This window comes from Callospermophilus lateralis, chromosome 3 (assembly GCF_048772815.1).
Source record: "Callospermophilus lateralis isolate mCalLat2 chromosome 3, mCalLat2.hap1, whole genome shotgun sequence".
NCBI lineage: Eukaryota > Metazoa > Chordata > Mammalia > Rodentia > Sciuridae > Callospermophilus > Callospermophilus lateralis.
This window is the reverse complement of record NC_135307.1, coordinates 150,858,986-150,879,345: the sequence shown is the minus strand read 5'-3', so window position 1 is coordinate 150,879,345 and position 20,360 is coordinate 150,858,986. Positions and strand designations below refer to the sequence as shown.

At 40.2% G+C, this 20,360-nt stretch overlaps 1 protein-coding gene across 1 annotated transcript; it reads right to left on the bottom strand.

Moving 5' to 3' along the window:
- Positions 1–13,261: 13,261 nt before the first annotated feature.
- On the bottom strand, positions 13,262–19,370 carry Vsx1 (visual system homeobox 1). Its single transcript, XM_076849432.1, has 5 exons — positions 18,947–19,370; positions 16,611–16,689; positions 15,569–15,692; positions 14,507–14,687; positions 13,262–13,551 (listed from the first exon to the last, which is right to left on the bottom strand). Exons 1-5 carry the CDS (start codon positions 19,368–19,370, stop codon positions 13,262–13,264), a joined length of 1,098 nt encoding a protein of 365 aa, XP_076705547.1.
- Positions 19,371–20,360: the final 990 nt, after the last annotated feature.

The following is a 20,360-nucleotide window of genomic DNA, read 5'->3' as shown; positions in this document are numbered from 1 at the left end:
CAGAGACAGGAGGATCTCAAGTTCCAGGCCAGCCTGGGCAACTTAAAGTCACCCTTAGCACCTTGGTGAGACCCTGTCTCAAAATAACAAAAGGACTGGGATAAAGCTCAGCCGTAAAACACCCCTGGGTTCAATCCCCAGCACACACACAAAAAAGGCACAAGACCAAGGGAAGGAAACCAGAGAACAGCGTTTGGGTGTTTGGGTAGATATGAGCCCTGCCCCCAGAGGCAAAGGCAACTGAAACTGCCATCACCATCTCTTCCTGTGGCCTCAGGAACTTCCGTGTGGGCCTCCCAGCCTCTCAGCTCAAACCCAAGGATTTGAGGATTTATGATACACATTAGAGTCAGAAACCACTAATGAAGCAAGCATGTGCTAATCACCTGGGCTGGACGTTGCTTTCTGGGACTAATCCCTATGACTCTCAAAGAGAGAATAAACATGCCCCTACTTTGAAGACACCAGCTGGGGACCCAAGAGGGTGTTTATTTATTGATCAGGAGTTAATATCATCAACCAAATTCCTTGCAGTAATTTTAACAAAATGTTAAATTGGACAACACTTCCACCTGGTGGTGAAGTTCTGTATTTGACATCAAAGCTACTTTTTATTTATTTATTTTTAAATGATACTGGAGGTTGAACCCAGGGCTTTCTGAATGCTAGGCAAGCACTCTACCTCTGAGCTACATCCCCAACCCCAAAGCTAGTCTGTGTCTTCTTAAATCTTATTTTTGCTCCATATTTTTTAAATTGGCGCATTACAGTTGTGTATACTGTTGAAATTTGTTGTTAAGTATTCATACATGCACACAATACATAATATAACATAATTTGGCCATTATCACTCTCCACCACTTCCTCCCTCCATCCCATCTCCCACCCCTTGGGCCCTTTCCTCTACTGATCTCCCTTTGATTTTTCATTACATCTGCCCGCAACTTTCGTTTTCTTTTTCCTCTCTAGTGTCCACCTATGATAGAAAGCATACAACTTGTAACTTTCTGAGTTTGACTTATTTCACTTAACATAATGGTCTCTAGTTCCATTCATTTTCCTGCAAACGATATAATTTCATTTTTTCTTTATGGCTGAATAAAATTCTGTTGTGTATATATACCACATTTACTTTATCCATTCATCTGTTGATGGACATCTAGGCTGGTTCCAGAGTTTGGCTACTGTAAATTGTGCTGCTTATAAACATGTGTATGTATGTATCATTATAGTATGATGACTTTAATTTTTTAGGATAAATATTGAGAGGTAGTATAGCTGGGATATATGATTGTTTCATGCCTGGGCTTTCAAGGAACTTCCACACTGATTTCCATAGCAATTGTACTAATTTACAGTCTTACCAATAGTGTAAAAGTGTTCCTTTTTCTCCATATCATCTTTAGCATGTTTTTTCTTTTTTTGGATACCAGGGGATTGAACTCAGGGGCACTTCACCTCTAAGCCACAACCTCGGCCCTATTTTGTATTTTATTTAGAGACAGGGTCTCAATGAATTGCTTAGTGTCTCGCCATTGCTGAGGCTGGCTTTGAACTCACGATCCACCTGTCTCAGCTTCCTGAGCTGCTGGGATTACAGGCATGCACCTCCATGCCTGGCTCTTCAGCATTTCTTATTATTTGTATTCTTGATGAATGCCATTCTTACTGGTATATGACAAAATCTCAGTACAGTTTTGATTTGCATTTCCCTAATTACTAATGATGTTGAACAGTTTTCATATATTTGTTGGCCATTTATGTTTCTTTTGAGAATTGTCTGCTTAATTCATTTGTCCATTTATTAATAGGGCTTTTGATTTTTGATGTAATTTTTGAGTTATTTATATATTCTAGATATTAATCTGTCAGAAGAGTAGTTAGCAAAGATTTTCTCCCATTCTGTAGGTTCTCTCTTCACATTGCTAATTGTTTTCTTTGCTGTGCAGAAGCTTTTTAATTTGATGCCATCCCACTTAATAACTCTTGGCATTAATTCCTGAGCTTTAGGGTCCTTTTGGGAAAATTGTTGCTTGTGCATATACACTGGAATTTTGACCTATGTTTTCCTCTAGGAGTTGCATCCAAAGCTACTTTTTTGTCTGGGAGAACCACAGATAGAGGAAAACTATGCAAAATCTCTTTCCTGGAAGGAAGAATGATGTAAATGCTGTGTAACTCTAGGTGTTGGTAGAATCATATGGTTAAGTATTTAGTTTAAAATTTATGCACAATTCTTAGGAAACTAAAAAGACAGGCTGGGGATGTGGCTCAAGCGGTAGCGTGCTCACTTGGCATGCGTGCAGCCTGGGTTCAATCCTCAGCACCACATAAAAACAAAGATGTTGTGTCCGCCAAAAACTATAAAATAAATATTTTTTTAAAAAACTCTCTCTCTCTCTCTCTTTAAAAAAAAAGTGTGTGTGTATATATATGTGTGTATATATATATATATATATATATATATATATATATATATATATATATATATCTCAAACTATTGGTGAAAGAAATAGAACAAAAGTTGGTCAAATAAAAAGGGAAAAAGAGGGGCTGGCGATGTGGCTCTAGTGATAGTGCGCTCGCCTAGCATGTGAGTCACTGGATTCGATTCTCAGCACCATGTAAAAATAAAATAAAGATATTGTGTCCACCTAAAATAAAAAATAAATATTATTTTTTAAAAAAAGGGGAAAAGGAGGCTGATTCAGGATGATCACAAGCTCAAAGCCAACCTCAGCAACTTAACGCCCTAAGCAACTTAGCAAAACCCTGAAAACCCTGTCTCTTAAAAAAAAAGGGGTGGGGGACAAAAAGACCTAGTCATTTACTCAGGAGACTGAAGCAGGAGGCTCAATTGAGCCCAGGAGTTCAAGGCCAGGCTGGACCAAATAGTAAGACCCTATCTCAAAAAAAAAAAAAAAAAAAAAGAAGAAATACTAGGGAATGATACTAGCCAAATTATATTGTTGTATTGTGCACATGTATGAATATGCAACAACAAATCCCACCATTCTATAAAGCTATAATGCACCAATAGAAAAAAATATACAGGAAAAATACATCTGGATATTTTCAGGAACATTGGTCCTGCTTGGATTTTGGTGTAATGTCTCTTTGTAATGACTTTCATTTATAAATAAATAAATATAAAAGGAGAAAAATAAAAGAAGAGGGTGGGGTGAAGAAGGAATAAATAAGAATGATAAGTTGGAAAATATAAGATCATGGGATAAGTCTCTACTTTGCATTATTTAATAACTATGAATAAATTCTCCATTAATAAAAAATATGGCACAGAGTCAAAAGGATAGAAAATTTGGAAAAGAGGATGTAAGACTCACACATATGCATATTTGAAACATAAGGCGGAAAGACTGCAGAGAGGCAATACTCAATGAGTTAAAAGTTGCAAATTTAATTAATAAGATTCATTAAATCTAGAATTTTGACCTACGTTTTCCTCTAGGAGTTGCATCCAAAGCTACTTTCAAACTCAGAAAGTACACAAATTTCAAGCAAGTTAAATAAAAGTGAAATTATCTTCTATACACATCCTAGTGAATCTGTCAAAAACTGAACATGAGCTATAGGTCTTAAAAACAGAAAGAGAAGACAGATTACATACCCAAGAATAGGGATTAGTCTAACAGCTGACAGATGAGACACAACTTCAGAGTTTTCCAGGAAAATAATTTTCAATCTTGAGAAGTGTATTTAATAAAATCATCTCCCCTAGAACAAGTACAAAATACATTTTTCAGACAAAAATTTAGGAGAGTTCCCCAATCTAGACCTTCACTGAAGAATTATTTCATCTGGGAATGGTGGCACAAGCCTGTAGTTCCTGCAACTTGGGAGACTGAGGCAGTAGGATCACAAGTTCAAGGTCAGCCTCAGCAATTTAGCAAGATTCTCAGCAACTTAGCAAGACACTGCCTCAAAATAAAAAATATAAAGGACTGGGATGTAGCTCAGTGGTAGAACACCCCTGTATGGTGCTCTATACAGTGCAGTCCCCAGTCCTGAAAAAAAAAAAATTACTTCAGAAGGAAGAAAAATGATCACCAAATGAAGATGTGAAATGAAAGAAGGACAATGAGCAAGGAAATTGTTATGTTGGATGAATGTAAACAAATACTAATAGGAGAAAATTAGAGCAACAATGAATGCTTGTAATCATGGGGTTAAGAGAAACAAGATATAGGCAAAATCCCAAATAAGAGCACAGACGATGAGAGAATCAAAAGAATATTTAGGATAGTTTTCAAAATTAGTATTTTTTCAGTGCTGGGGATTAAATCCAGGGGCACTCTATTGAGCTACATCCCCACCCCTTTTTATTTTTATTTTTATTTTGAGACAGGGTCTTGCTAAATTGCCCAGGATAGCCTCCAACTTGTGATTCTCTGGCCTCCGCCTTCTGAGTAACTGTAATTACAGGCAAATACCACCATATCTCACAAAATTTTAAATTTAATATGCCTGTTAAATTTTCTAGGTTAACCACTTACAAGGAGAATATATAACTTCTAATCTAGTAGAATAAGAAATGGATCAAAAAAAATCTGAAAGATGGATAAAATGGAAATTGCAAAAGAAAAAAGATAGAAAAAAACTAAAAATATACAAAAATAAATTTATGAAAGCAAATTTTCATATATCAACAATTAAAATTGCTGTAAATAGAACAATTTCTCTGGTTAAAGGCAAAGGTTGTTGGAATGGATTTTTAAAAGTTTCAACTACATACTTCTCAATATACATAACTAAATCTAAAACATTTAGGGATGTTGCTAGGGGAAAGAGAGAAAATATTTACCAGCCAGGTGTGGTGGCAGACGCCTGTAATCCCAGCTACTTGGGAGGCTTAAGCAGAAGGATTGAAAGTTCAAGGCCAGCCTCAGCAACTTAATGAGACCCTGTCTCAGATGAAAAATAAAAAGGGCTGAGGATATGGTTGAGTAGTAGAGCACCTCTGGGTTCAAACCCTAGTACCACAGACACTTACAAATCGATAAATACCACACAGAATGAACAGTAACACAAACTATAAGAGGAAAGATAAAAAGGAAATGGCATACAGTCAATGTTCACCAGGAAGGTCTAAAAATTCTTAACTTGCATATACTTAATAATGCGATTCTAAAAATATGAGCAAAAATGGACAGAGATGTAAGGACAAGCAGAAAAGTTGACTCTCACATTATTTTCAGTGCATGTATACACAATCCCAAAACTGTCTCTTAAAGATTGGACAACGGGAATCATTTAAATTCATAAAAGTGGTTGATTAGATTCTTTGCCTACAAAACAGAATTCAGTAAAACCAGTTTCTGTGTGCAGGTGGAATTTTAGGTCATTAAGATAGTTATTTCAGGTTCCATTATACTTTCTATCATGGCTAGGATTGTAGACCCTCCTACCCCTTACCCTCTACCCTCTTTCCAACCTTCTTCCCATCCCCTACCCCGTCTTTGCCTGAGATGGGTCTTTGGAGCAGGTAGCTTGGCGTGGGAGGTGATCCAGGGAAAGGAGTGGGGGACTGAGGAGTGTAAGACAGGAAGGAGAGAACACTAAGCAAGGATGCATTTTCCAGTTTGTCACCTCCATGGGCAATTAGGGTTGGAACCCACCAGAACCTTCACGTTGTATGTACTGAATAATTTTTGAGTTCTCCATCATGGGGGTAGAGAGGGGAGCATTTATTTCAGGAATTTACCTTGCTATTCATGAGTTGCTCATGTGCTGTGGACTCCCTGCAAGGAAGTTCTTCCAGGTCACTCAGACAAGCTGCCATGGCATCCACACCTCAAATTCAGAGAAACTCTGGGCAGGATGAAGACTGGTCACTGCAGCAATGGCTGGAGTAAAAATGTCACAAGAAGATGTGACATGGGGCACAGGAATGTCCCCACCAGAAATTTCTGGAAGGACTCCACATTGTGTTACTTGGTAAAAATAACACTTCCTTGCAATACTGGGCTTAACTGATAATTATTATAGAATCCTTGGTCTTCCAGGATCCTTCCTTCTACCAATGATCCTAAAAGATATCCTAGGGGCTGAGGTTGTGGCTCAGTGGTAAAGCGCTTGCCTAGCAGCATCTGTGAGGCACTGGGTTCAATTCTCAGCAACACATATAAATAAATAAAGTTCTATTAATAATTTAAAAATATTTAAAGAGAGAGAGAGAGAGAGAGAGAGAGAGAGAGATCCTAGAATGATCCCCCCCACTGCATGCATGGGTGTGTATGGGCACAGATGCATGCACACACACACACGTTCAACGGCATCCCTAGTTCCTTTGCTCAGGACTGAATGAAACTTTAGTTATTGGACAAAACCTGCAGTGTGTTGAAGAGGGAACTAGAAGAGAAATGGTGTGGCTGATCAAAGGATAGAAAATATCAGTAAGACCACAGGAATGAGTTTAAGAGATCCATTCTACAACATGGTAATCACAGCTAATATCAACATATAATAATAGAGATTTTGTTTCTGAAAATCTCTAAGATTAGATTGTACTCTCTGCTTCTTGATCACCATGATGTGAGTTGCTTCCTTCTGCCACACACTCCGCCATGATGTATAGCCTCACCTCGAGCCCCGAGGAATGGAGCTGTCCTTCTCTGGACTAAGTCCTCTGAAACAAACATTCTAAACCAAATTTTGATCCAGACTGCTACCCAATTCTAGAGTCAGAAATAAGGTCAACCTAGATCTGTAAAACTAGACTTATTGTAATTTTAAAATAACGAGATGCACTTGTGGGAAGGAAAAGTCAGTAACCTGAGTTCTCTGAGTTCATAAAATCATTAAAATTCCTCTTCATCTGCATTTGGATTTCATTTGGACTCAGTCTCATTTTATAAAACGAAGAACCATGCCACAGTCACTCTGCACAGTTGACAGAATCTAATCAACCAGAGAAGATGAACAGTATCACAGGAGAATACTGGTGATCAACACCAGGCCCAGACAGATTTTGTCACAGGCTGAGGACCCTTTCATCTTTAGCAGAAATAATTTATTCTCCCCTACAAAGAGTTCATATAAACTTCTAGATCTTGCTGGGTTTTACAGTATTTACTTTTCTTTTATGTAATGCTCCAATATATGTAATAAATTAATATACCTTCCCTTGAATTAATTTGCTCACTGTAAGCTTATTTCATCAACTAAGTCATCAAACTCTCAGCAGGTAGAGGCAAAGTCTTACCTCCCCTACAAGAGAATTGTACTTTGGGGGAATCACAAGCATCTTGGTATTGCCTCATTGAAAAAGAGAGAGAGAGAGAGAGAGAGAGAGAGAGAGAGAGAGAGGTGTGAAGTCTTTTTCCTTTGCCTTATCATTTCTCAAAAAATTTACTGTACTTTGTTAATGATGCTGCATAAACAAATTTAACATCACTTCTTTGAGAACTACTCGTTCCCTGGGTATCTCCCACTTACAGATGAAATTGTATGTTAAAATACCTTTGTTAAAATACTTTTCTCTTATTAATCTATCTTTTGTTATAAGGATCTGTTCTTCCCCTGTTCTAGAATAACCAAAAAATTTTCAAAGAGAATAAAATTGCTGAAGGATTTATAATACTTGATAATAAAACTTACTATAAATCTATATTAATACAGACAGTTTGACATCGTTGAAGTAAAAGATACTTAGGTCAATGGTACAGTATAGAAAGTCCAGAAATACACACACAACTGCATTATCAATTAATTTGATGAATATTCCAAAGCAATTCAATAACTTTGAAAACCCGGTGTGGTGGTCATGCCTGTAACCCACCTACTTGGGAAGCTGACACAGGAGGATAGCAAGTTCAAAGCCAGCTTGGCAACTTAGTGAAACCTTGTCTCAAAATAAAACAAAAAAAGACTAGAGATATAACTCAGTGGTAGAGTATTTGCCTCCCATGAGCAAGGACCTGAGTTCAATCTCCAAATACTGCCAAAAGTCAAAATAAACAAACAACAACAACAACAACAACAAAAAAAGAATACAGCAAACCTCAGACTGGAAGAAAAACTTTGTAACACTTATAACAGAAAAGGAACTTGTATCCAAAATGTACAAAAACTACAACTTAATAGCAAAAAGCAAATAATCCAATTTTTTTAAAAAATGGACAAAAAGTGTGAACAGATGCTTTACAAAAGAAGATATATAAATGGTTAAAAGCACATTAAAAATGCTTAATATCATTCATTACCAGAGATATTCAAGTTACAACCTTGAATGTGACACCTAAAACACAAACAAAATATAGAAAACCCCCATCCATTAAAATGACCAAATTAAAAACAGACCATACAAACTTGTGATGAAGACGAGGAACAACTGAAAATCTCTTACACTGTTGGAGGGCATATATTAGAGCAAAATTTTTTTAAAGTTTTGCTGTTTCTGAAATAGTTATATACCAACCTCTCCACACAAGATATTTATCCAAGATGCACACACAAAGACTTGTATACAAATGCCCAAAGCTTTTATTTTTATTTTTATTTTTATTTTTACATCCCCAAACTGGAATTTATTCAAAAGTTCACCAACAGATTAATGGTACATCCATACAATGAAATACTACTTGGTATTAAGATGGAATGACCTATTGATACATTCAACAATGTAGATAAATCTCAAAGTCTTGTTAAAGAACCCAGACACCTCCCTTTTAAAAAGAACATGATTATTGTGATCTCTTTTATATAAATTTTCAGGAACTACTAATTAATCTACAATGAAAGAAAGTTATTGATTGTCTGGGGACTGTTGTAGAAGGAGATAATGTAGGAAAGGATGGATTTAAAAAGGAATGAGGAAATTTAGGGAGATGTTTAAAATGTTCATTATTTTTATTGTAGCAAGTGTATATATATGTCAAAACTTATTAAATTATTCCCTTTATAGTTGATTGATGCTAATTATATTTCAATAAAATTGTTAAAGTATATATATGTCTATATAAACATTGGGAAATACTGATAATTCCAAGAAGGAAGAAAAAAACTTTTTATGTAACTCTTATCATAAAAAGTGATTCCTACAAAGTCATTGTGGTTCAAAGATGATTTTCATTGTAACTTTCTGAATCTCCCTGTGGTCAATATTTTATCTCACTAGAATGAAATGAGTAAGACTGTAAAACAAATACTAAAGCATAATGTCTCTAACATCATTGATCTCTGTGTCATTAAAAAAATTAGATTGTTAGTGTTCTCACAAAAAAAAATTAAGTATGAAAGGTGATGCATATGTTAATTAGTTTCATTTAGTCATTCCAGAATATATACATATATTAAAACTTCACATTGTACACCATAAACACTTTGTGAATGAAAATTGTAATTAATTTTTAATTTTTATTTCATTTATTTTTATATTTTTTTGCACTAGGGACAGAAACCAGGGTTACTTTGCCATTGAGCTACATCCCCACTCCTTTTTATTTTTTATTTGAGACAAGATCTTACTAAGTTGCTGAGGCTGACCTCAAACTTGTAGACCTCCTGCTTCAGCTTCCCAAGTAGCTGAGATTACAAGCATGTGCCACAGTTCCCAGCAATTAATTTGTTTTTAAAAGGAAATAAAAAGAAAAGATGAAGTGTAGGCGATTCTTGGTGGAAGGGAGTGAAGAGAGTCCTAAAATGTCAATGAGACAGAACAAACACAGCAAAGCCTGGAAAGATGGAAAAACCAAACAATTATGTGACTAAAGACATCAAGCCCTGGGTTAAGATCAGGGCTCAGAGAGGGGAAGACCATGGTTGGTGATTTTGAGAGAGAGTTAGAAGACTTAGCTTAGAAAAGCATAGAAATTCCTCTAAGGACAATGATTCCTATAAATTTAAATGGATACTAAGCAGTGTCAAGGTAAACGCATATTAACCATGCTTGCCAGCAGGTGGCGCCAATTGTCATTGAAGATGGAAAGAAGTCAGAACAGGCCTTGGGTGGACTTGTATCAGTTGTGGGTCAGAAAGCACAGAAAAGTTTGAACATATGCCAAGGATATACAGTTCTCTCTTCTTCTTTGGCGGAAGCAGTTCAGAGTAATACTCAATAGGGGAGGTGTTTCTGTACAAGTAGCTTTCTGCATCTGTTACTTGGACCTAGTTGTCATGAATGTGGTTTTATTCTCAGAACCAGATAACAAACATGAGATAGAATATAATAAACTGGAAAGTCAGTGTTTTCAGTTCTAAGGTTTGCACTCTGTTATCCCCACAAGGAGAAATCTGGTAATTGTGATCATCAAAGGTCACAAAGGAAAACTGGAATGCTTATTTCAGCATAAGCATTGTGAAAAATTCCCCAGAGGAAAAAACTTGAGCAGCATTAAAGGGTTTTGCTAAAGATGACTGTGATAGTCAGTTTTCTTTTGCTGTGACAAAAATACCTGGGATAATCAACTTAAAAAGAGGAAAGACTTATTTTGACTCATGGTTTCAGAGGTTTCAGTCCATGGCTGTCTGTCCCCATTGCTTTGGGCCTGTGACAACATAGTACATCATGGCGGGAGTACATGGCAGAGGAGAACTATTCACCTTATGGTAGCCTGGAAGCAAAAAGAAAGATAGGAAGGGACCAGACTCCCAATAACCCCTTCATGGCCATGGCCCCAGTGACCTAACTTATTTTCACTAGGCCCCATTTCCTAAAGGATCCACCATGTCTGAATAGCACCACAGGCTGGTGACCAGTGCCTTTTGGGGACACTCAGATCCAAAACATAATAGTAATCATGCAACAACAGGGTGTGGTGGAGTTTGTGTGCACTCTGATAAAATCAATATTCAGTCAAAAATTGGTTCTGTAAATACAATCCTCAAAGAGCAGAAGTTTGAATTAGAAACTAGAGAGAGTATTTCATAGAAGCTCTTGGAGAGGCAGGTCTCCCGTAAAACAAGAGGGAAATTACTATATACTTAGGACAAAGCCTCGCTCCCATCTTCAGGACCGTGTAAACCTTTTTGGCCCCTGAGAATCCTACTCAGCTAGCAAAGTGAGGTCTCAAGAATTTCAACAGCAGTAGCCACCGTGGCTTGGGAAGGTCTGGACATGCTTAGCATAAGCTCAGAAATAGGGAACACAGAGCAGAAAGAAGTCTAGGATTCTAGTCCTGCAAAGCACATAAAATTTGGACTCTAGAGCTAGGGATGTAGTTCACTGGTAGAGTACTTTTCTAGCATGTGTGAGGCCCTGGGTTCAATCCATAGCACTTTAAAAGAAAAAAATTGAATTCTTAGGACAGCAAGTCATTAAATGCCTGAGTATTTGCTGTCCTAGACAGAAATAATTCATTCCTAAACCATTCATAGCATTTCTAAATTCCTGGCCCACTCAATGGAGTTCAAAAACAATTGGCATGGCTGCTTACTTCCAAAATACATGCCAATTAATTCCCTTCATTTTAAAAAAGACTGTATCAAATCATATGCAATCCTCCTGCCTCAGTCTTGTGAGTAGCTGAGATTTAGGAATGCACCTCCATGCCTGGCCATCAATCTTTGTTTTATTTATTCTGCAGTGCTGGGGATGGAAGTTAGGGCCTTATGCATTTAAAGCAAGTTCTCTACCACTGAGCTACCACTCAGTCCAGAGTCAGCCTTTTTAAACTCTCTAGGTGTTCACTTTAGTGGCATTCTTGCCAAAAATGTACAAATGTGAAGAAACATTAGACAGTCCTAAAATGAAGGGACATTCTATGAAATGAGTGATCTGCATCCTTCAAAACTTCAGTGCTATCCAGGTGCAATGGCACACACCTGGAATCCCAGTGACTTGGAAGGCTAAAGCAGGAAGTTCACAAATTCAAGGCCAGCCTCAGCAACTTAGCAAGACCCAGTCACAAAACTAAATAAATAAATAAATAAATAAATAAAAAGGGCTGGGGATGCAGCTTACTGGTAAGGTACACCTGGTTCAATCCCTGGTGCCAAAAATAAAAATTGAAAATTAAAAAATAAATTTAAAAAATTACATTTGTGGGGCTGAGGTTGTGGCTCAGCAGTAGAGTACTTGCCTGTCACGTCTGAGGAACTGGGTTCAATCCTCTGCCCCACATTAAAAAAAAAAAAAAAAATGAATAAAATAAGGTGTTGTGTCTATATACAAATAAAATTGTAAAAAAAAATTACATTTGGATTTTAAATGCCAAATTTTATTTAGGTTCAGAATATTGTATTCAATCTGGCATAGTGGCACTGTAATCCCTTCCTCATGAAGCTCCACACTGTCCCAATTAAAAGGAACCTCTCTCAGGGCTCTGAACTCCAAAAGGTGAATTAGACATGGCTGTTGCCCCACAGAAGTTTACAAAGCAACCCAGAGTAAGTTCTGCAGTCTAAAGGATAAAATGCTTTGGTTGTTAAGAGATTGAAAAGGGACAAGTGGGGAGAAACAGCCCATCCAGGGATCAGCAATAGTGGAGATATGCACATGTGTAACGGAAGGAGGACCTCGAGAAGCAAACACACCACACAATGTTTATTTTAAAATAATAAATAAGTAGGCAAAGGAATTACAGGAAAGGAAATGTTCATGAAAACCAAGTCACTAAAGTGCTTTCAAACATAAATTTAAGAAGACCAAGAAGCCTGGTCTGAACTTTGAAAACTGTTTCCAGATACTCAACAGTTGTTTAAATATGGTCCCAGCTACTTCAGAAGGTGAAGGGGAGAATGGCTTTCTTTATTGTTTATGACTTCCAATGTGAATAGCCTACCAAATGACACTTGGAACACAAAATCATTGCCTAAAGTGAAAAATAAAATGTCCAACACCAAGTTGAAGGAAAAGATACAATGTAATTCACTCATATATTTTTCTGGAGTCTTCGTTATAAAGATGTCTGATTCTTCTGGAAGTTAAAAATAATTTATTCTCTAATTTAGAGTGAGGACTTATCCTATTTATCTACATAGTATCCTGAACCACATCTCAAATGATGTGCAGCAAGCAGTAAATCATCTTTTGAACTTTCAATCCTGCCTGCCCAAGTTCCACTTTTACACCAAATGAAGTGGTTCCAAGTACCTTTAAGAAATGGTTTCCATTCTAGAACAAAAAGGAATTGTCCCTAAATCATCCATTTGTCCTCTTAAAACAAGTGGTCCTGCATTTTATCCTGACACCATTAAGAGAAAATTGAACTGAAGGTATTTGTCTTAGACCACTGTTGTCTTTTGAAAAATGCCAGTGAAAAATAAGCACACTTTCAGCCTTTGTGGGTGGGGCCTGTGGATCTCATAGGTCACCAACCTTCCCTGGCTGGAGCCCCTCTACCCCAGTGGAGTCAGAGCACCCTTGAGCACTGGCCGCCTGGTGTGTTTTCCTGGTCTCCTGTCTGGCAGAGCTGGAAAGATCAATGGCCACATCTTCCACGCCATTCTCAGGGCTGGCTTTGTCTGAGCCTCTCTGGTGTCCTGCCTGACTATCACTAGAACCTTCCTTGAGGTGGTCCGAGCCCCAGAGTCCTGGCAATTTGTCTTCACTTCCTGGTTTCCTTATCATTCCTGTGGATTTTTTATGCATCCCTGGCAAAATAAAAATTTTTTTAAAAAGTTAGTACTAAAATATTTTAAAAATTCAGTGATTAGGCAGGCTTCCTATCATTGTTTCATAAATTCCGTTAGAATTATGCTGTTAGTAGCTCTCTGTGGGGCCAACAGGAGAGTCAAGTAGGTAATTCACTCATATTGACTCCCACCATTAGGGGTTGAAAACTGGTGTCTGCCAACTGTAACATCTGCAAAGGTGCTTTGTTCGGATGACACAGTGACTTTGCCTTTGCCTGTATAACATGGTGACTGGGCACTGAACCCCTTTTCTTGTACTGAGGATGCCAGCAAGCACCCTCCCCTGCCTGCATGTGTGATTTCATATGACTGGACTTGGCTCCCTGCCCCCCAAATTCTCTCTTTAGTTTCTTTAGCCCTGAGGGCAAAATCAAGACTATATTAATCATTGGTTCTTCAGGTAGAACCTGGCAGGTAGGTGTTCAGAAAACAACTCTTTCACAACCTACAATACCACCATAATCCCCCTAACTAATCTGACCCCAGTTGCTCATCTTGTGATTCATTCTTCCAGTCTTAGATCCGTGCCTGTTGCTCTCTGGCGACGGCAGAATACCACCCAGCCTCAAAGTTTGAACCGCTCCAGCAGAGACTATTTTAATATGGAAAATCTAAGGAACAGAAAAGCTACATGGCAGGTTGTTAATGGCAGAACCAGGAATAGGGACTAGAACTCCTAACTTCACTGTTGATTGTCTCTAGCTTTTCATTGCTCTGAACCCTCCTATTTCCAATTACCATGTGCTCTAATCTGTGAAAAATAAGGCAATAGTTTAGGATTGTAATTAAATAGAAATCAGATGCAAGATTCTGACTTTTTTTTTTTCTGATTGCATGTATGCTGCTTCGTTTCACAGATGTCTGTCTGACCTCATGGAAACCCCCGCCCAGCATCTCTGCGCCTCCTGCTTACCGAGGAGCCAGGGCGCACAGGCGCCGCGAAGGCCGCCTTCTGTGGAGTTGAGCACTGAGTCTGGCAGCGGGATGCAGTGTCTCACCATCGCGCCGTACAGCCCGTACTCCGCCATCACACTGCTGCCGCCCCAGCGCTTCTCCCGCTTGCGCCACTTGGCCCTCCGGTTTTGAAACCAGACCTGGTTGGAGAAAAGAAAGGAGACGGAAGGGCATACAAGAAGAGACAGCGTGAAGAGGGACACTTGGAGAAACTGAAGCGTGTCCCTGAACTAAAAAGAGCCAACTCTCCTCCGTAAAGCAACGCTCCTGGAACTTCTCAGGACTATGTCCACGTTCCCTCCAACCCCACAGAGATTCAGCACCGTGGGGATAACGCGTAAACCTCCCACTCGGATTTTCCAATGAGTCAGGAAGGATAAAAACAAAAGCGAAGTACTTTCTCCCACATTGTGCAAGCAGGTTGACTACAGCATCTTCTAAATTGTTATGATTAATTGGAAAGAGTCCACTGGGTCAATGACCCAATCTAATCTTAGGTTGTTGTATTGCTACTGATATTTCTAATGAAAAATATTTTGTTAATAACTGGATGCTCTGTAATATAGTTTAACTATTTAAAAAGTTAGTGGCAAAACTGACAAAACAAAGAACAAAATTCTCTGTGCAAATGTGAGTGCACATATGTGTGTACATATATGTACATACACATGAATATTCATATATATATGACACAAGACAGCACAAGGTATAGAACAGTCACATGGGGTTACATATGATTTGAGGATATAAGGTGGAGAGTATTTAACCATATACCTTCAGGTAGTTTCTAGTTGCAGCACACATATTTTTGAAAATGATTTAACAATAAATAATAATAAGAAGAGAAAAGGCATGAGGGTCAGAGGGAAGCTTATTGTGCCTTTAGCTAAGTGACCCTCAGGGTTGGAGCCAAGGGGACTGAGTTGGGCTATTTAGAAGTGGCTATGGGTTGGCTCACTGTGTGCAGGAGTGACATATTCTCTGGATGTCTTTGGGAAGCAGAAGGGGGAACCCCAGATACCTGAATTCGGTCTTCAGGGAGTTCAGTTTTTACAGCCAGCATTTCCCGAGCGTACACATCAGGGTAATGGGCCTCACTGAATGCCTTCTCCAGCTCTTCCAGCTGGTGAGCGGTGAAAACTGTCCTGTGGATAAACCGAAAATATGTGTGCAGATACATGTCCACAGGGGAAACTATGTTTTTCTGCTTTAACCCTTCCAGTCCTCACCCCAAAAGCTATCTCATACTGGGTAGTGGTGGAGCATACCTGTAATTCCAGGGACTCTGGAGGCTGAGGCAGAAGGATCACAAGTTTGAGGCCAGCCTCTGCAACTTAGTGAGACCCCAAGCAACTTAATGGAAACCTTGACTTGAAAAATAAAAAGGGCTGGGAATGTAGCTTAATAATAGTTTGCCCCTGGGTTCAATCCCCAGTATCCCTCCTCACTCCCCCCCCCCCCCCGCCAAAAAAAAATCCCCTTTATGATAACTGGACATTCCACAGCTGAATGATTAGTCTCTGGAAAATCTTTGTTCAAAGCAGAATTCTCCAGGTGTTTGTTTTTCTTGATTTTGTGTGTGTGTGTGTGTGTGTGTGTGTGTGTGCTAGTGTTTGAACCAAAGGCCTTGTGGAATTTTTCCCCCCAGTACCAGGATTGAACCTAGAGGAGCTACACCCATTCCTTTTATTTATTTATTTTTTTAACAGGGTCTTGATAAGTTTGAGTTAGCCTCAAACTTGGGATCCTCTTGCCTCAGCCACCTGGGATTATAGGCATGTACCATTGCATCTGGTTTTTAAACTCTTTCTTAATGAATTCCATCAATTCTTCTGACAAGACCTATTTTACAGACCCACAAAATCATGTCTTTAAAATGATGCAAAGATAGTCCTTTGTGGCCCTCTAGGAACTGCAGAATTATCTGCAAATGGTTGCTGTGCCCTTTTTACTGCCAACCAGGAGGCCCCTGGGCCTGCTATAAATCAGAGCAATAAATTTTCAGATGCTGGTCCTATAGATGTTAGGGGAAAGTGGTCAGAAAGGACAGCCTGTCCCTGTACCTGTGCCGCCGCTTCTTCCTCTTGCCTAGAGTGGGAGATGCCTTCAGATCATTCCTGTCTTCAGGTGGACTTTCCTCATCTGCTGGCACAATGAGAAGAGGACTCAAAAGCTGATCACATTTTTTACTTTATTTCCTAGATTTTTATGTGAGCGTTAACATATTCCTAACATATTTGTTAGGAATGTATTTAACAATATGAGCTAGAATTTTACCAATTCCCAGACTCCAGTCACTGTCACTATCCATACATTATCGCAAATATTCTTCATAAGTAGCTACTATTATGATCCTATTTTTACATATAAAGAAACAAAGGCAAAGAGATGTTAGATAATTTGCTCAAGATCACATAAAAAGTAAATGGTTTGAGATTCAAATCCCAAATTGTGTGGCAGTCAAAGCTAATCAGCCACTAATTGCATATTCTATCCCCCATAGCCCCTAAATTCATCCACCTCCCTCTGCCTCCCACCTTCTCATGTTTGCTTCTACAGCAAGATTTCTCACAAGGAGGATTGAGGTTGTGTGACATAAGAATCCCTGTGGATTCTGCACCCTTACCCTGATGTACCAATTCATAATCTCTAAAGTTGGAATCCAGGAAACTCATTCTTAACAAGTATGCCCAAATGATTCGTAGATGAACTTGAAATCTCAAGAATCACTTTATTATGCCTTATCTTTTTATATCCATTGTATTAAAAAATCTAGCTGGAAAGGAAAGTTGTCAGATTCATCCTGAGAAAGCATTATTATTCAAAAAATGAATAAAGTAAAAAATAATACTAGTTTTGATCCTACATCAATTAGGTCATCAGAAAATTTTATGCTTTGGTTATAGAATTTAGGTTGTGCTGACTCATCTGTTCATCATTAGACACAGAAGTTTATTGACCACATGAAATGTAGTTAGTTATATTTAGACCTGCCGTAAATATAAAATACTCAGTGGATTTAGAAGATTTAGTACCCCCCAAATAAAATAGTTTTATATTGATTATATTGCAATGATGATATTTGCATATATTGAATTAAAATACAGTATTTAAATTAATTTCACCTGTTTTTTTTTCCTTTTAAGGTGATAGAATTTTTTATTGAATATGTGATCACATACTATTTCCATTGGACAGTTCTGCTCTAGATCTTCCTGAAATGTTTGCACAGGATAGGATGCATTTTGCCTTTTGTTTTCATCAGTGCCCATAGAAGAAAGAATCCATCCTAGATTTTTTTTTTTTTTTTAGAGGGTACTAGAAATCGAACCTGGGGATGCTTTACCACCAAGCTATGTCACTATTCCCTCCCCACCCCCCTTTTAATTTTAAGCAGTGTTGCTAAATTGCACAGTCTAGGCTGGGCTGTCCTGCTTCAGCCTCCTTGGTAACTGAGATTACAGTTGTGTGTCACCACATCTGGCTGGCCTTTGAGTTTTTAATGGAACAACCAATAGAGGGCTTCATTTTTAATTTTACAGAGATTTGTGAAATAAAATCCTTTTAGGGCTCAGTGCTCACCTGCTCGCTGATCTGGCATGCCTCCTTTTATTTATCTGTGAGACACAATGTACTCTTTTTGACTTGGTTGCCTGGATGCTCTGCTCTAGGTTCTCCAAATAATTTCCTCTAGGCTTACATTTTCTTACATAATTATCTTTTTCCTTCCCCCATACCCTAATTCCCTGCTCTCGTTGTTTATGGAATTTCACTGATTCCTTCTCTTTCCCCCTAAATGCACCTCTACTTCTTTGAGGAAGCGGGTGGGCTCCGAACAAAGCACGAGTACTATGAAATCAGCGAGATTGTTTTCTTTCTTACTGGAATTGGGAGCAGAGCAGCGTGTTAGCCAGGACTCCCTTTTTCAGCACCTCGTAAAGGCGGACAGTTCCAGGGCTCGTAGCCCAACTCACTTCAAGCACCCGTAACTAGTTTCAATCAGCTCACCCTCAGGATACTAGGTTCTGTGCTGGTGAACAAGTCATGCCCGGGCCTTCCCGACTCACGCCCGTCCCAGCCAGCCGCCAAGTAAAAAGCCGTCGGAAGACGGCTCCTGAGGCGCCAAGATCCATTTTGTTTCATTATAGTGTTCAATCTGGCACCCGGGGTAGCCGTCCCTGCAGCAATTCAGGGATCGGATTTCGGAGCAGAGGCAGGGATTTGGGGTCCAGCAAAGGGCAGTTGCAGCCACGCGAATACGCCTCTCCCAGCTGGGCTTCCCTCTGGGATCCCAAATTCCCTGAGATCTAGGGCTGCAGTCGGGCAAGGGTGTGTTACCCTTGCGCGGCTCGAAGTCACCCGGGTCAGGGGCAGGGGCGGGAAGCGCGGGCCTCATTACCGGACGTCGAGACACTCTCGCAGCGCTTCTGGCGGCCAAGAGCGGGTGGCGGGCGGCCGGGGACCTGCGGGGCAGCAGGCTCTGGTCCCCCAGGTGGTAGGAACTGCATGTCGGCTAGGAGCAGGCAGGGCGCCCGAGCAGCAGCGGGTGGTTGTGCGCTGAAGCCACAGAGGAGGCCCAGCCCCAGTGGGAGAGCCCCGCGCGCTATGCAGGAGCCACCGAGCCCCGGGCCGGGGCACGGAGTAGTCACTGGGCCCTCGCATCCTGATCCTGGCCCGGGACCGGCGGGTGCCGGCAGGTCGGCCTCCAAGCCCAGCAGGTCGGTGATGGCGAAACCCCGGGAACGCGATCCGGTGGAGGAACCGCCCGGTACCAGCGCCCTACTCCCGGTGCGCCCATCCGAATGCGCGTCCCGTCCGGTCATAGCCTCTTAGCCTGCGAGGCGAGGTCCTCTGTGGTTCACCTTTGCAGACGAGGCTCAGCTCAGAAGACGCTTTTTATACCTGGGCTGCCCGTCGGGCCCGAAGGCCTGGAGGGCTCCAATCAGCGTCACCGTTTGGATCCCGAGAAGTGGGGACGCCTCCAGGTCCCCTCCCCTTAGTCGCCGCCCTCCCAGCTGCAGCCTCTTCCATCAGTACTTTCTCATCTCTTCTCCACAGCAGTCCCCTAACCCACCCCATCCCCAATCCCGGGAGAAGGAAAGGGAAAGAACAACGACTCTGTAGTGTCTGCCTCTCCCTCTAAAAGCCGCAAGCTCCACATCCTACTGTGGTCTTCTCCTTCTTTCCAGACTCTTCTTCGGGGAAGAGGCTCCACTCCTGGCCTCCATGAACCCTCCACGACAGGACCAAATCGCACATCGAGATCTAGGGTCCCATTCCCAACCACACCCCCACCGCTAAACGACCCCTTCCAGCCCTCCAACTTCACTGCCTGGGCACAGAAGACCTTCCCTGAAAATCCCCGAGAGGAAGAGTGGGAAACCTTTATCTAATCCATTGGCACTCTACTTCCTGTCGAATTCTTACCCCACCCCAGCCTACTCTAATATCTAGGCTTAGGGGGTCGCAAACTTACTGGTTCTGGGGGCAAGAAGTAGAGGCCTGAATGGACTGAAGCGGGCTAAAATGATGGGGCATGTACTGGGTTTGACAAAGAAAAATATTTGAGTCCCAGTGAAATTTGAATTTCAGTTAAGTAGTGAATGTTGTTTTGGTAGTGTACCAGTATTTTATCAAACGGCCCTAAACTGGGGGGGGGGGGGGGAGGTTGCAATAAAATAGAGTGCACACACTGGGACACACTCCTTCATGGAAACTAACAAATTATTGTCTGATTATATGATTCTTCAAAGTCACCATGATTTTCATGTTAAACTACTATATGGTTAAAATTGGCGCCAAAGCACGTGGGC

Bases quoted from the DNA above. Each gene is read 5' to 3' on its own strand.
- Vsx1 (XM_076849432.1), bottom strand. From the start codon at position 19,370: ATGACCGGACGGGACGCGCATTCGGATGGGCGCACCGGGAGTAGGGCG. The intron at 15,693-16,610 runs GTACAGGGACAG...GTTTATCCACAG, and splicing joins AGGAAGAAGCGGCGGCACAG to GACAGTTTTCACCGCTCACC. The intron at 14,688-15,568 runs GTATCTGGGGTT...TTCTCCAACCAG, and splicing joins TCCCTGAAGACCGAATTCAG to GTCTGGTTTCAAAACCGGAG.